At 44.2% G+C, this 14,222-nt stretch overlaps 2 protein-coding genes across 2 annotated transcripts in view; one reads left to right on the forward strand and one right to left on the reverse strand.

Annotated features, from left to right (window-relative positions):
• Window positions 1–14,222, forward strand: part of cntnap1 (contactin associated protein 1) — a 155,683-nt gene that overhangs the window by 110,376 nt on the left and 31,085 nt on the right. The window lies entirely within an intron of this gene.
• The window catches only part of plekhh3 (pleckstrin homology, MyTH4 and FERM domain containing H3), a 31,378-nt gene that overhangs the window by 9,202 nt on the left and 7,954 nt on the right, over window positions 1–14,222 (reverse strand). The window contains exons 3-5 of the mRNA XM_052048635.1: window positions 7,454–7,548; window positions 2,070–2,252; window positions 706–863 (exon numbers count right to left, since the gene is read on the reverse strand). Coding sequence (XP_051904595.1) covers window positions 706–863; window positions 2,070–2,252; window positions 7,454–7,548 — 436 coding nt within the window. The remainder of the gene's footprint in view (window positions 1–705; window positions 864–2,069; window positions 2,253–7,453; window positions 7,549–14,222) is intronic.

A 14,222-nucleotide genomic window follows, 5' to 3' on the forward strand; every position in this document is an offset into this window, starting at 1 on the left:
GAAGATAAGTGATCGAGCCTGCTCTGTTTGAGCAGGCTCTCTTGCGAATTTCGAGAGCATCCAAAAGTGAAACAACTCAAGCGATTGCGAGGAAGAGGAATTCAAAAGTGAGTCATTAGTGGTGTCGCGGAGGTGTCCTCGAGCAGCGGGACACACATTTTCCCATGGGTCATTATGTCGTGACTCATTTTTATCGGTGTCAAATCAACGTTTTTTTTTGGTTTCGTTTTTTTTAAAATACTAAACAGACATGGAAAAGGGGGTGCGAGCTCCACCTGGTCAAGCCATCGGACAGATGAAGCACTTTGAGGTGAGACACCCTCGCCGTTAGATGACTCAAACGGAAGGCCAAAGTGAGCAGAATGTTGGACCGGCCTGAGACGAGACGAGGTGACCGCCTGCTCTATGAGATTCCAGTGAGCTGTTCTCTCTAGCAAACCCGCTTCTAAAAATAGCCTTCATCAGCCCACTTCAGTCTTGTTTGTTCACGCACGGTGACTCAGCAGCTCCAAACAATCACTTTTATCTACAAGTTCTGCCTCGCCGTTTGAGCTCCAGGGGAATACGATGACATCATCAAACTTTGGACTTCGGGCACTTTGTGTGGTTTCCATAGCAATCGAGGGGGTGGGGGGGGGGGCTGGAATAACCTGTAGCTCGCTGTCTGTTTGTGTTTGGTAGCGCAAGTTTTTTTTTTAACCTTACCTCTATATCCTGGATCAGGAGTTGGGTGGGAGTCTCCACGGGCGCTTTGGTGTCGATTATTTTCTGGATTGCGCAGGCCCAGTGCACGGCCTCGTTGAAGTGCTTGGTGTACAGCCTGTAGCAGTGCTTGCGCCCGTACACGGTAATGCTCCAGTAACCTTGAAGTACAATGCGGAAACATCACATTATACCACTGATGATCAATCGCCACTCTTGGAATTAGACCACGCCAAATCAAACGGCAAAACCGGGTCAACAAAGGGTTCCAAAGTCTACTTTGTCGAAAACCAGAGTTTCTTGTATGAGCAACTCTGAGCTGCCAGAGCTGCCGCGCTCTTATCGGGCCTTCCTGCTACGTGACTTGGCACCGTGTCCTCCTGTCTTGATATCCTAACACCCCAAAATGATGAGGTTTAACAGCTTGGCGCGACGGACACTTTTCACATTCGCTTGAAGGATGCCAAAAAAGGCACTTGTGCAATCCCATGACAGGAAATTTGTCGAGAAGAACACTTGCATTGTCAGCTGCGTACCAACTGTACAGGCAACCTGCTGGAGAATACCCAAAGAGGAATTAGAGATGGTTTCTGTGGCATAGTTTATGATTTGATTGTTGGAAATTCTATTCTGAACTCAAATTTGAATTTTCTGAACACTTTGGAGGAACTGGTTCTGTGGTTTGAGCAGGTTATATATTTTCTTCCCTGTTACCAAGTTACAGTGTGCACGAAAGGGTTACTGAACAGAAACTAAATTATGAAGAAGCAAAAAATAATAATGAATACAAGGAGGAAGTACACATTTTAAAATCTAGAATAAGGAACAAAATGTTTTATTGTAGCTAAATGGAAGTCATTACGACGCCAGGAGAAAGCCGCACTCCCGCCAAGAAAATTCCCCATAATGCACAATGAGGTAGTCCAAAATATTTGCTGCTGGACGGGGAGGCCAAGTAGTAAAATCCCAAAATATTGACAATCGTCTCATCCAGCCTGGTTTCCTGGTATCCTAAAAAGTGTTTTGTGTCATTCAGAGAAGGAACCGAGATGCCTGACTGATGGCTGAGAAGATTCTAAACAAACTTTCGACCACATTTTGGACAGAGCAGAGCTGGGACTTCCCAAATATACTCACAATTACAGTGCGTGTGGAAGCACAAAGGGGAACCGCAAGACATCACATACGTCTGAAAACATGCAAAACATTCAACTCGGAATCTCTGAAAGAGTCCATTTTACAAAATGCTGCCAGGGAACACTGCAGACATTAAACAACGACAGAGATGTCGAGCGTGAGTCGGCCATGTGTCCGCCTTGCTCTGTAGTCGTCGTGTGCGTGTGTGTGTGTGTGCGTGCAACTCTCACCCGTCTCCTTGAAGGTCTGCTTGTCTGGCCAGATGACTGAGCAGAGGCTGGTGAGCACCAACGTTCCCAGTCTGCGGGCTCCCTTTTCCGGACCACTGTAGTAGTCCAGCGAGTCCTGGTTTAGCACGAACCAGAAGCGCCTCTGCTTTATCCAGTTGCTTCGCACTTCGCGCAGCAGCCAACCTTCCCCAAGATGAAAAAAAAAAGGCACAAATGATACTCTACTAGTAACATAGATGACCAACGTACCGCTGTGTGCAAAAGTTAATGATACTGAAATAGTGAAAATATGTTTTTCAAGGTATATCTTGAAAAACATATCTAATATGCTATCAGTTTTTTTGCTAATATTTAGCAAAACGGCATCCAAAGTGGTGAAAGCGCAGAGATACATAGATCTGGATTTTGTTTTTCCTTGTGGCTTGCATACAATTTCCAATGAGAATTGATAACCAGAGTACAAAAAGGGCGCAGGTAGAGCAATAAGAATTTTACTGGAACCAGTCGCCGGGTTAGCTATCTATTTATTTATTTATAGAGAATATCTCAAATGCTAGTAGCAGGCCCATTATTCTGTCAGTCAAGGATCGATGAACTAAGATACATTATTTGGAGTGAATGAATAATGTTTTGGATCAATACAGTGTACCGGTAATTGGATAGCTTCCTGGGCAGTTTACGGCAGATAACACATGACCGATGATTTTCACTCACTACAACATTGCGCGAAAACTAAATCATATGAAGAGTAAGCAAAATAGCATAAACCTGTAAATAATGTGAATAGTGCTCAATAATACACATTAATCTTAATTAATGGTGCTTATTCTAAATTATTATGTTTGGGCTTTGGTGGAGGTCTGCGTTCTGCTGGATGCTGATGGCCACTCATTTACTTTGGGCCAAGACGAAAACATTGTTCTTATTTGACTTTACACCACATTCCAGCAGCCATGTTATCAGAGAATTTCCAAGAAAAGCTCTGGCCCCCTAACCCTCCCTCGCCCCGAATGTTCCGGCCAACAGGTAGCCTTGTCCTGCAGCTACAAAAACATCACTGCGTAATATGTTTTACTTAGAATAACCCCAGACGTCTGTAATTGTCCCCAACTTTTCTGTGTGGGATGGACCTGTTGAGGTAAATGCTGGGGGGAATACAGATATAGCCAGCTAATGGTAGAGCCATTAAAGCCTGCTCTCCAGCCGGCTTAATTACAGCTGCGGAGTAAGAGAAAGGAGAAAGCAGAGAGATCCCGTAGTGTTGGCGAAGGAACAGTGAATGGATAAAAGTGACAAGTTGTCACGCAGAAGAATTTCAAACCAAAACATTTTGGCTTTGCTAAATGAACACAGGCCAGACGATGTTTGTTTCTAAGAAAACTCATTTGTCATCTTTGATCAGCTCTGTCTAAAAATGGCAAAGCAATGCAAGGAATGCCATTGTTTGCTGGCGACCAAAAAAAAAAAAAAAAGTCCCATTCAAAACAATTGAAAATGCAGTTTTTTATTTTATTCGTCCACCACAATATACAACTTTCCTTTCTTTCCTGCAACAGTGCCTTGCTGCTGTAATGGCAAACATGTAGATTTTGGATAATGGCCAGAGGGGGAAAAAAAAGACAATTTGTCTGAATTCATAGATGCATTTGGATCTAAAAGAGTAACTAACCGCTGAGGTTTTATTTGAATTCTAGCTACGAATCAAAACAGCAGCTGGAGAACAAATAAACACTAATCCAAATAATTTAACCTGACACAAACTAACTAGCTAACCCCCCCCCCAAAAACAGGTTTAATTAGCTAATACTAGCTAATACTAATTAGCTAACTAGCTAAAGAATAGCGAACAAGCTAATTATCGAGCTCATTTACTAGTTAACTTCCAAACTACACAAATAAATAAATAACTAGCCGACTTACCAATTAGATGCTTACAGGTTAACAAACACGCAACACAAACAACGTTTTAGCTTGATAACCAGTTACCCAAATTACCAATTTGCTTGCCATCAACCAACACAGAAAACAAAATACTGTGATCAGATACCTAACAAGCAAGCTTGCTAACTAATGAACTAAATACCCATGAACCTTACTCTAAAAAAAATAAAATGATTCTAATGTTAAAAAACAATCGAAGCTACTCAATACATAAGTAACCAAGCAACTAACTAACTGCAATGATCAATTTCTAAGTATCTAAATAAGCAATGAAAATAGCAACGTTATATATTTATTATTTCGTACTCACAGAGTCCTCGTGCCAACTGTTACGTTAAAGGCTCCCGGCAAGTATTTGTGGAAATATAAATATGTGACTAAAATATTGAACCCATGTCTGCGACATTGGCAGCGGGTCTATTCTCATCAAAGGCCATGCGCACGCATGTTGGAGTGTGCCTTCAAAGCGTCAATTAGGCCGTGAATCTGGCAATGACGCCATCGGAGCATCACGGCTTCCTCTGCGGTTAGTGAGCTGCGTGCCACCTGTCAGCCTGTTTACTCCCATGGACTCCACTTTTACATGTTTCCGTGCGGTTCCACCTCTGCTCAGCCAACGTGGTTTTCCCAGGCACCGTGACACCATCGGGCCAAAATAATTAAGCGCATGGAGGGGGACGAAGGGGTGCTCTCGGCCTGTTTCCTATTTAAGAATCTCTCTATATGATCTTTATGGAGGGTCATCAAAAGGAGACCAAAATAGTCCTCCTTCAAGCTCTTCAACGCCACAGCATTAAACTAAAAGGGTTCGAGTTTGCCGCACATCAAGAATGCAGACAAGCCGAGCGGGTGCGAGAGACGGGGAGAAGCGCACGCCGAAGACACGTCGACGCCTCTGTCAGGCATGGCATGTTGCACTTCAGCTTGCTGTCACTCACAAAACAGATGAGCAGCATAAGGAGGGGAAGGAGGAGGGCTTTCGGGACCCCGTAAACTCGCTCCACGCTCCCCCCATCTGGATCCCATCTAAGTCCTGCTAATGCCTCCTCCTGGGGACCGCGGCTCACCCTTAATTTGTTTCATTTGTGACCTTTCAACCCATCTCGAACATCCCTACCCCCTCAAGCTGAACGAGAGCACACAATCCCTCTCCGTTCATCGATTTTTACTCCTCGTTTGCCATTTGCAATTATTGAACAGCACTGTCCCCTCGAAATTTGTTAGTTGACAACTACAGTGGATCTCACCGGGCATCTTCCAGTTTTTTTTTATTGTTACTCTACAATTGGAATGTTATACAAAATGCCACCAGACTTGCCAATATTTATTACTGTCACCAACAATTACCCGCATCCTGACTCAACTTCAAGACATTTCTGAGCTCTGGGCTCTCGGAAGAACCTGTCGGTTGTTTTTTTTATCGGAGTAGTGGGTTGCATCGCATTAGATATGATGGTGTACGTACAGACATCTGTTCACAAGGGTGCCGCAGGGCTCAGAGTTAGGTCCACTTTTCTTTACTCTTTATGTGAAAAATTGTGAAAATGTGTCAAATTCAACACCATCTTTATGCAATTGACCCCTTATGTACTGCTGTGCTGCATCTCTTGCACCCAAAAAATACACTACATGAGCTGAAACGTGTTTTAAACGCATATAAAACTAAACGTATGTTTTGTTTTTACCCCATTTAATACATCTGTAATGTTACATCCGCGCAGGGATACAATGAAAATGGAACACAGCAGATTCCCTCCCACTTGACTGCAGACGCCTCCGTATAATCATGAATCTTCATATATCATTTACTAAGAAATTTGGAAAAATATCTGTTTTGCACTACACTTAATGAGTGTATCAAAAAAGGGCCCACAGATGAGCGATTAATGGAGCGTGAGTGGAAGTGCCGTCACGCCAGTTCATTTGAACTGTAAAGCAACAGAGGTATGTCAATAAAGCAATCTCTTTCTGTCACTATGGCCTATTTAAGATGGCCAGGGTCAATGTTTACACATACCCACAAGGCCATTTACCATATTTCTTTGAACAACAATCAGTTGAAAAAGCATGTACAGTACTAGACATTGACATGTGCTGCCCTTAAGAGTATGTATGGTTCATATTTAGGGTCAGTGGGTTTAGAGTTGCAGTTGTTTTTACTACCGTGTCGCATGGTAACTGTCAGAGCAAGGCAACATGACAGCCACCATTACGCCAAACAGGATGCAAGTTATCCAAGTACTGGCTTGGACAGAAAAAAAATAATAACAACCCAAAATATCTTATGAGCTCAGTCCTCAAAAGCACGACATGGGCAAGGCAAGACGACTGTTGTGACGTCGACGGCCATCCGTTCACTGGGCCCACGCGAACAGGCGCTGACCGCATGTGGCCCGTAGCTGCACGAGCCGGCTGCCGGGTGACGAAGCAGTAGGAAGTTTTCGACAGTGCTTATTACAAGGACAGGACTTGAACCTTTCAGGGCAGCATCAAGACGAAACCGACTCATGCCATTTGTTGTAATTTGACTTGTTTTATGACTTTAACCTGTCATAATTTAAAGTAAAATAGCACACACTGGAATGCAGATACAGGGCAAAAACAAATCTGAGCAATGTGGGAAATTGTGTTGGAATTTGTGTAAACCAACAAAGGCACCAAATAGCTAACTAATTACCAACTGCCAAACTACACGGATAATATTAGTTAATCAACAAACTATATTAATAACTAAACAACTATCCAGCTATTGTATCAGTTGATGAAAAAAATGTAACAAGCTTCACAAATAAATAGCTAGCGATGCGGCTAAGTAACCGACGACTGAAATAACTGATTAGTTAAATACCTAACAAGACAACTAATAAATAACTATCCACCAAACCAAGTAACTTGCTAACTCACTACTCAAATAACCAGGCAACTAATCAATGAGCTAGCTTACTAGCTTACCACACATACCCCTAACCCAAGTCACCCAATGACTTGCTAACTAAGTACACTGCTAGCGGAATGATGTTGAGCTTATTGTTTTTAACTGTACACATAAAATGTATCCACTAGGCACATGCAAATCGATCTGATCGAGGCAGATGACCGTGCCACACAGTTTTAGTCGTCTTCGAGTTCACTTTGTGGCCACGTGGGCATCCATTGACCGTGTTTAACGTATCAGGCTGCTTAAACGGCTCCATATGTGCAAAGTGCTATATAAACGCTTTAAATTGAAGCAAGGCGCTCTCAGTTTACAGACGTTTGACTAAAGTGAATCCTTGAACAATACTATTTAGATCAAAATGTGTCGTGCATGATTTGTTTTGAAAAACCAGAACAAGCCCATCACTCCATGCTGGCACATGCAGTACAGTAGATGATTGTGCGTAGCATCTGAGGAGGAAGAGGCGAGTGCCAACGACGGTGTTTATTTTATGAGCCTGACTCACCTTTGACCAGAATTTCAGGTTCTTCCTCCAGGGCCATCTTGTTCTTCTGCTGGATAAGGCTCTTCATCTCGTCAGCCGCATCTGACACGGCCACTCTGCGTTGGGGACGAGAATGTAAATAAATAACTTGCGACCACTCCCACACGCACGACAGCTAAGTGGCCCCCGAGACACAGCCCCCCGGCCTCCCCATTCTCACCCCGTCATTTGGATCCTCTTTTCGGGGAGGGAGTTCCATATAATGCCCTCAAGTGTTTTGTCACGACGCCACTGTGGGGAGCTTGCCCCGCTCTTATCACTGTGCGCCAACATGTCAGGAGAGAGCGAATGAAAATAAACGTGACAGGGCGACGCCGAGCCCGCCGGCCAGCCAGCCGGGCCGTATCGCTTTTGGAAGGTTCGAGAGGTCAGAGGCATGAGGAACTCAAGCACTGAACATCAAACATCTGTTGGTCGACGGCGGAGTGGTTCTGTTACGCCGACTCAGCATCGCAGGGCGGATGACCTTTACCACTGGTTGCATTTCATCCCCCGAATTCACGTCTACCTCTCCATATTTTTTGCCGTCGTGCCGTCAGACGTGACATTGATGACATAATTACGGAAAAAGTAAAGCTCGATAAAGCGCTGAAGACAAACAATGAAGAAAAACATTTCTCCGTTTTCATGTATATTTTTCCAGTTGTCAAATTTCAATGTCAATATTTTCCTTTTGAAAAGCGAGGAAAAGATTTTCCTGTGACATCAGGCACCCTCGGGCCACGCCCAAAAGCCGCCGCATTGTTTTGCTCCGGTGCTTGTATATGAAATTTCTTTTTCGCTCTCGTATTCCATGGCAGTGTTTTTGCATGTCAGATTTGACATGTGTGAGCTCCACAAGGCCCTTTCGAAAGCACCTTTTCACTTCGAATAATACCCATCTCCTCAAAAAGTTTTTTGAATCATGAAGTCATCATACCAGGGTGCGTTTTTAAAAGAATGAACTATCCCAAAAGCTCCCATCAAGCTTTCACTTCTGCTGTGACTTGATGCAGGTTTTGAAAATACTTTCAACCTTGTTACAAGTTAACATCGACTTCATCTGTTGAGTTGACGATCAATCGGCACCAAAAAAATTTACTGGTTATGAGGCCACTATTGTCCATCTCTGTCCACCAAGTTTGAACACTATCAGATTTTTTTAAAAAGTCTTGACATTTATTGAATATTAAGCGTGGAATTTTCCCTTTGCCCTAGAGTTGTTGTTGGGTTTTTTTTAGGACCCTTAATAAAACCAAGGACCCTTTGTGGGCAATATGAAGTGTCTCCGGGCAGATTTGTGACCGTGAGAGACTGAAACGTAAGCAGACAAACAGATGAAGCTCTGGTAACTTGGGTTAGCGAGCTGCTCCTCTTCATCGCTACAAGCTGTTTGCGCCCTTTCTCTGTGTCGTCTTAATCCCCATGTCAAATGGCTTCCTGCTCTCCACAGGAAGTGGCCCAGCGCGGGGGCCTCCTCCATCACAACCTCTGCTAGGGCTTCTGGGAATGAGAGGGGGGGCAAGGGGCGGGGGAGGGTCTGAGATTGCTGTTTGGAGGATGAAGAGTGGGGGGAGGTGGTGGGGGGGGGCAGGCGGGGGACGGTTTGTGGATTTATCTGCCAAACAGCTGTGCACATCCAAAAGCTCCACATCACCCTTGGGGTGTTTTGGGGAGGGGGAAGATTGGCCGGCGAGTTGCATTAAATGTCTGTTTTTGAAATTACCGCTTGCCATCTTTCACTTTAATTGCACAGAAATTGAAGTGCGGAAAGTTGTATGGGTTCAAACGTTCGCGAGAGCGCTCGATTGCAAAGCGCATGCTAAACTCATGCAAAACAAACGTGACACTGAAACAACTCGTGGCACGCCATTGGAAATGAAACACAGCCATTCAAAATTCAACATTTTATTTGGTGCCCCCCGGCCTATAAAAGTCTTAAAAAAGAATGCAAAAAAAAAACAGCAGCAAAAAAAAACAAACCCAGCAACATGGTTTCCCCACCAAAAGAAACACATCACCAAAAAAAAAAATAAAATAAAATAAAAATTAACAAATCAAATCGACCCGTAAACAAATTGGACTCCAAATTTCTGTTAAAATTGCTGGCAGTTGGGAAAAAAAAAACCCAGATTTCTTTGTCAGGCAACTTTCATGGGTAGTCCGTGCATACAGCAACACTAGTAATTGGCCAATTGTAAAAATTGATCACTTTTGTAGTCCTGAGTCAAAGCCATAGGCAGTTTTAGGAAAGAAAATGTCAAAACATGTGCAGTTTTTGTCCTCCAGGCACTGACGTTGACCTGCTCCTCTCAACAATAGAACAATAGAAGCATCCCGACTTGGCGGGGAGTGGAACGTGGCCACATTTTCCTAGAAAACTGCGCAATGTAACACAGCCAAGTTTGCTTTTTGAACTCCAAGAATATTATTACCGAGTTGGATCGTCTTTAAAAATAAACTGCGTGTGCAGCTTTTGCTGCTTGGACGGCGGCTGCATTTAAATCCAGAAAGCGCTGGCAGCAAAGTCCGACAAAGAGTTTTTTAGACATTTAGGTTCTTCAAATTCCAAATAGCTCACGCGGCTCGCTTGTATTCTCTTGCTGCAACGCTGCAAATAAACACTGCCGCATGGAAACCAGGTTTTATCTGGAAGGGTTTTTTTTTAATGTCCATCTAAATCCCTGTCACTGTATGGACTAATTCTGCCAGTCTGCGGGAAGGTCTGTTATGTCCACGAAGGGTTATTAACGACCCGGGCGTCCTTGCATTTCTGCGTTTATTTCAACACCCCTCAAAAGGGCCATGCCAGCCGACGATTCGCCCCATCTACTTTTTCGCATTCGTGACCTTAAATATGAAAGGGTGAGTGTCAGTTGATCGCCGCCAAAAGAACCCACGTGCATTTATAATTTTTTTGTTTTTAAATGGGGGGCATTTGTTATGTCACGAAGGGCCCAGCTGATTTTAATTCAGACCCATTGATTATTACTCGATGCGAATGAGGTTTTCCAGTCGTTTCAAATCAATGAGGACATCAAGCTTGACAGGAGAAAGAAGTCGGATTCATTTCCTTTGGATGACTTTGTACTTTTCTACGGCCGTGAGGCACGCCTCTGAAATCAATCAGGTCCAGCATTCCGGAAAACTGGAAATAATTTCCAAGCCTTTGCCTCGGGGGAAAAAAAAATTTAATAAAATTTCAAAGAAACATGTGACAGTTCCTCCATGCAAATGCAAAAAAAAAAAACAAATTAATTAAATAGGTGGGCCGTGACTAGTGACAGGCATGCATCGAAGTATTTCCAGACAAATCACTTGACGGGGCATTGAACAAGTTGATTATTTTGCCAATGGCATAACGCAGCGCCAAAACGGCAGCTCTCCACAAGAGACGCCCTATAAGGACATTTCTGACTTTCCTCAAACACATCATTATGTCAGAATGTGGCCCGGCTCAGGTCACCGAAACTACCGCAAAGATGAGTCTCAAATTCGACAGGAGGAACACACACACACACAAGAAGAACGAGATACAATGTGACACAGGGGGGGAAGTTGTGAAGAATAAAAAAGGAAGATGCTTTAAAAGAAGAAGGGCAAAATTCGATGAACTTGAGAGGATAAGCTGCTCACGACTCATCTATTCATTACTAATGGTGCTACTACCACTATGTGTGTGTGTGTGTGGGGGGGGGGGGGGGGTTGCCCTACTTTCTCAGTCTCACATGACTTTCATCCTTAAATTAAACACCCTCGCCCCATCTAAAAAGTGACCCGGCAACAAAGCTTTGAGTGGGATGAAAAGAGGAAGGCGATGACAAGGGTAACACTTCAGCCCAAAGAGGAAGGAACAACATGATGTAGAGCGCCAATAAAACACCGCAAGCAATTGCCAAATCGTGACGGTGTCCTCACAACATTTGAGAAGTCATTGGAAAATTCGGCCGTTTAAATCTCAAAACTAATCCGCAGGAATAAACGTGCTGTTAAAACAAATTATGATCGAAGCTCAATCTCTTGACAAAAACACAACAAGCATTTTTTTTTTTTAAAGAACAGATTTCATAAACAGAGAATTTCCGGAACAAACAACGCATGCAAATACTGGCTCCTCTCCATGTTGCAATTCGGGTAAACAATGAGGTGATTGGCATATGTCTGTGCGCCGCACTGACGAGTCATTGATTTGAAGTTGAGATTTAATCAAAAACAGCGAGACGCTAATTAACGGCGTCCTTGCTCTCGGGCCTAGATGACCCCAATGTTTTAGAACAACGAGGCTTTTAACGTGCAGGAGAACGCGTTCGCGTTAAGATCCTCATCAAGTGGGGATGTGGAATTATTTGACAGTTTTAAGTTTTCCCGCGTGGATTATTTGGTGTTAAAAGGAGGGATCCACTTCAGTGAAATGCTACTTCATGGTAATTGAAAAAATATTTTTTTTTTAAAACGAATGACTGAAATATTGTAGTTGCACAAGTGTGCACACCCTACTATTTTATTTTAACCAGTCACTAGTTCAACGGGACACGACGCAGACTTGCCACCGTTTAAATAGACTCAAATTAACCGCAAATAAATTCCAGGCGCTCTAGACAGACTTTGCTGACATTGTTTTGCTTTCTTGTGGAAGCCTGAAACTTTTTGTGCTTACACGGACCGCTATTTGAAACGGTTCATAATTCCCTACATGTTGTTGAAAGCCCCCGGGTCTCTCTGGGAAAAAAAAATGTCAGTAGTCTTTATTTTGGTTTCATTTTCTTTCTCCGTGTCACCACCACCCTCCCCCCAAAATGGGTGTGGGTAGACTTTTTAAATCCACTGTAACTAGTCCTGGAACACTGTAGCAATGATCCTTTCGTTTATCTCGGGGTTGCGACAAAATATTTGGAGTCAGCTATTGTAAATAAGCCTTTTTAATACTCCCAAATGTGAGTCTTTGATTATTTCTGCTAACTCACAAACAAACAAAAATGGCTAGGGAAACATTGGAGGTGTGTGTGTGTGTGGGGGGGGGGGGGGGGGATACAATACACTGGAAATAATTACACGTGGTCTATGCAATAAACTACTTGTGCCTTTCCAGCCCCCCCAGTGGTCCGAGGGGCAGCCTGCAGCTGAAGGCGAGCTGGTGGGAAAAATGGGAATGTGGTGATTAAGACTGGGCCTATATGACCTTCCTGCTAAAAATACACTGTTTACCCAAGACCACAGCCAAGAAATCACTGGACTCAACGCAAGGGAGAGGAGGAGGGGGAGGGGGGAAAAAAGTCATGTTTTGAGAAGGGAGGGGTGGTGTGACAGGAAGTCTGAGTGTGTGACTGCAGGAGAGAGAGGAGAAGGAGTGAGAGTGTGTGCGCATGTGTTTGTGTGCATAGGTGCGTGAGATCAGCAGGGTTGGGGGGGGGGGCAATAGAGCCTTTTATTTGAGTCCAAATGAAATAATGAAGCGAATGTAAACATTCTATATGTGCCCAACGTGTAAGCTGTTTGGGGCAGTTTGATATCTGACAGACGGGTGGACAGACACTCAGACGGGCAATTAGCAGGGCCCCCCCCCTCTATCACACGCTGGCAATGTGCACACAAACATTCGCACGCACCGCAGAAGACACACACTGGCCTCTTTCAGTCATTACTGCTTGGCAGCTGACATGCAAAAAAAATAAATAAAAATACATAGAGGTACCGGGTTCGATTCCAGCTCCGGCCTCCCTGTGTGGAGTTTGCATGTTCTCCCCGGGCCTGCGTGGGTTTTCTCCGGGTGCTCCGGTTTCCTCCCACATTCCAAAAACATGCGTGGCAGGCTGATTGAACACTCTAAATTGTCCCTAGGTGTGAGTGTGAGCGTGGATGGTTGTTCGTCTATGTGTGCCCTGCGATTGGCTGGCAACCGATTCAGGGTGTCCCCCGCCTACTGCCCGGAGATGGCTGGGATGGGCTCCAGCACCCCCCGCGACCCTAGTGAGGATCAAGCAGTACGGAAGATGAATGAATGAATGAATGAACATTAGAATAATAAATAAATAAGACTTTTTGAAGGTAAAACGCTGAGAGCGAAGGAGAAGCGTCGACTTCCCCTCTGGCATACTTTGTGAACTACAATTTGCTCCAGTCAAGGGAAATTCCTGGAAGAATGAGGACAGCGGAACTGATGATGCAATCTAATGGAGAACATTTCGTTACTTTGATAGATAAGACTCTGGTCCAGGTTTGGACCAGATACCAATCTGTATGGACCCAGACCGATTTTGACCTAATTTTGACTAATGCTACAGCATCTGCGAAATTCAATCTTCAATTGAATTTGCAAACAGTTTTGAAAGGCGCTATAAGAACCAAGTTATCATTATCATCGCTGTCCGCGTCGTTCTCGCTATACTCGATGACATCGACGAAGGCTTCCTCGTGAAATCATGTATGGACTTCAAAGTAAACACGGGCTGTGCTCCATGCGCCTTGAGACCCGCAGATAACGGACGCGTCCCTTTGTGGTGACTTATCAGTCTGGCGTGGCTCCGCGCAGGCGAGGTGTGGCCGTTTTCCGTCATTGGCCAGGTAATGATCAAGCGTGGGCGCGCTCTAATCTCAACTCTCAGCGAGCGTGATTACAGTGGGGGCCGCCTTTTGACGCGGTCCTTTAAAAAGTTAATTATGACGTGTGCCTGAGGCTGTCGCCGCCACATTTTAAGAGTGACGCGCAGACACACACGCATAAACCAGTCCAGTCAGAAAGTGAAGTCTTCTT

Source organism: Hippocampus zosterae, chromosome 17 (assembly GCF_025434085.1).
Source record: "Hippocampus zosterae strain Florida chromosome 17, ASM2543408v3, whole genome shotgun sequence".
NCBI classification, from domain to species: Eukaryota; Metazoa; Chordata; class Actinopteri; order Syngnathiformes; family Syngnathidae; genus Hippocampus; species Hippocampus zosterae.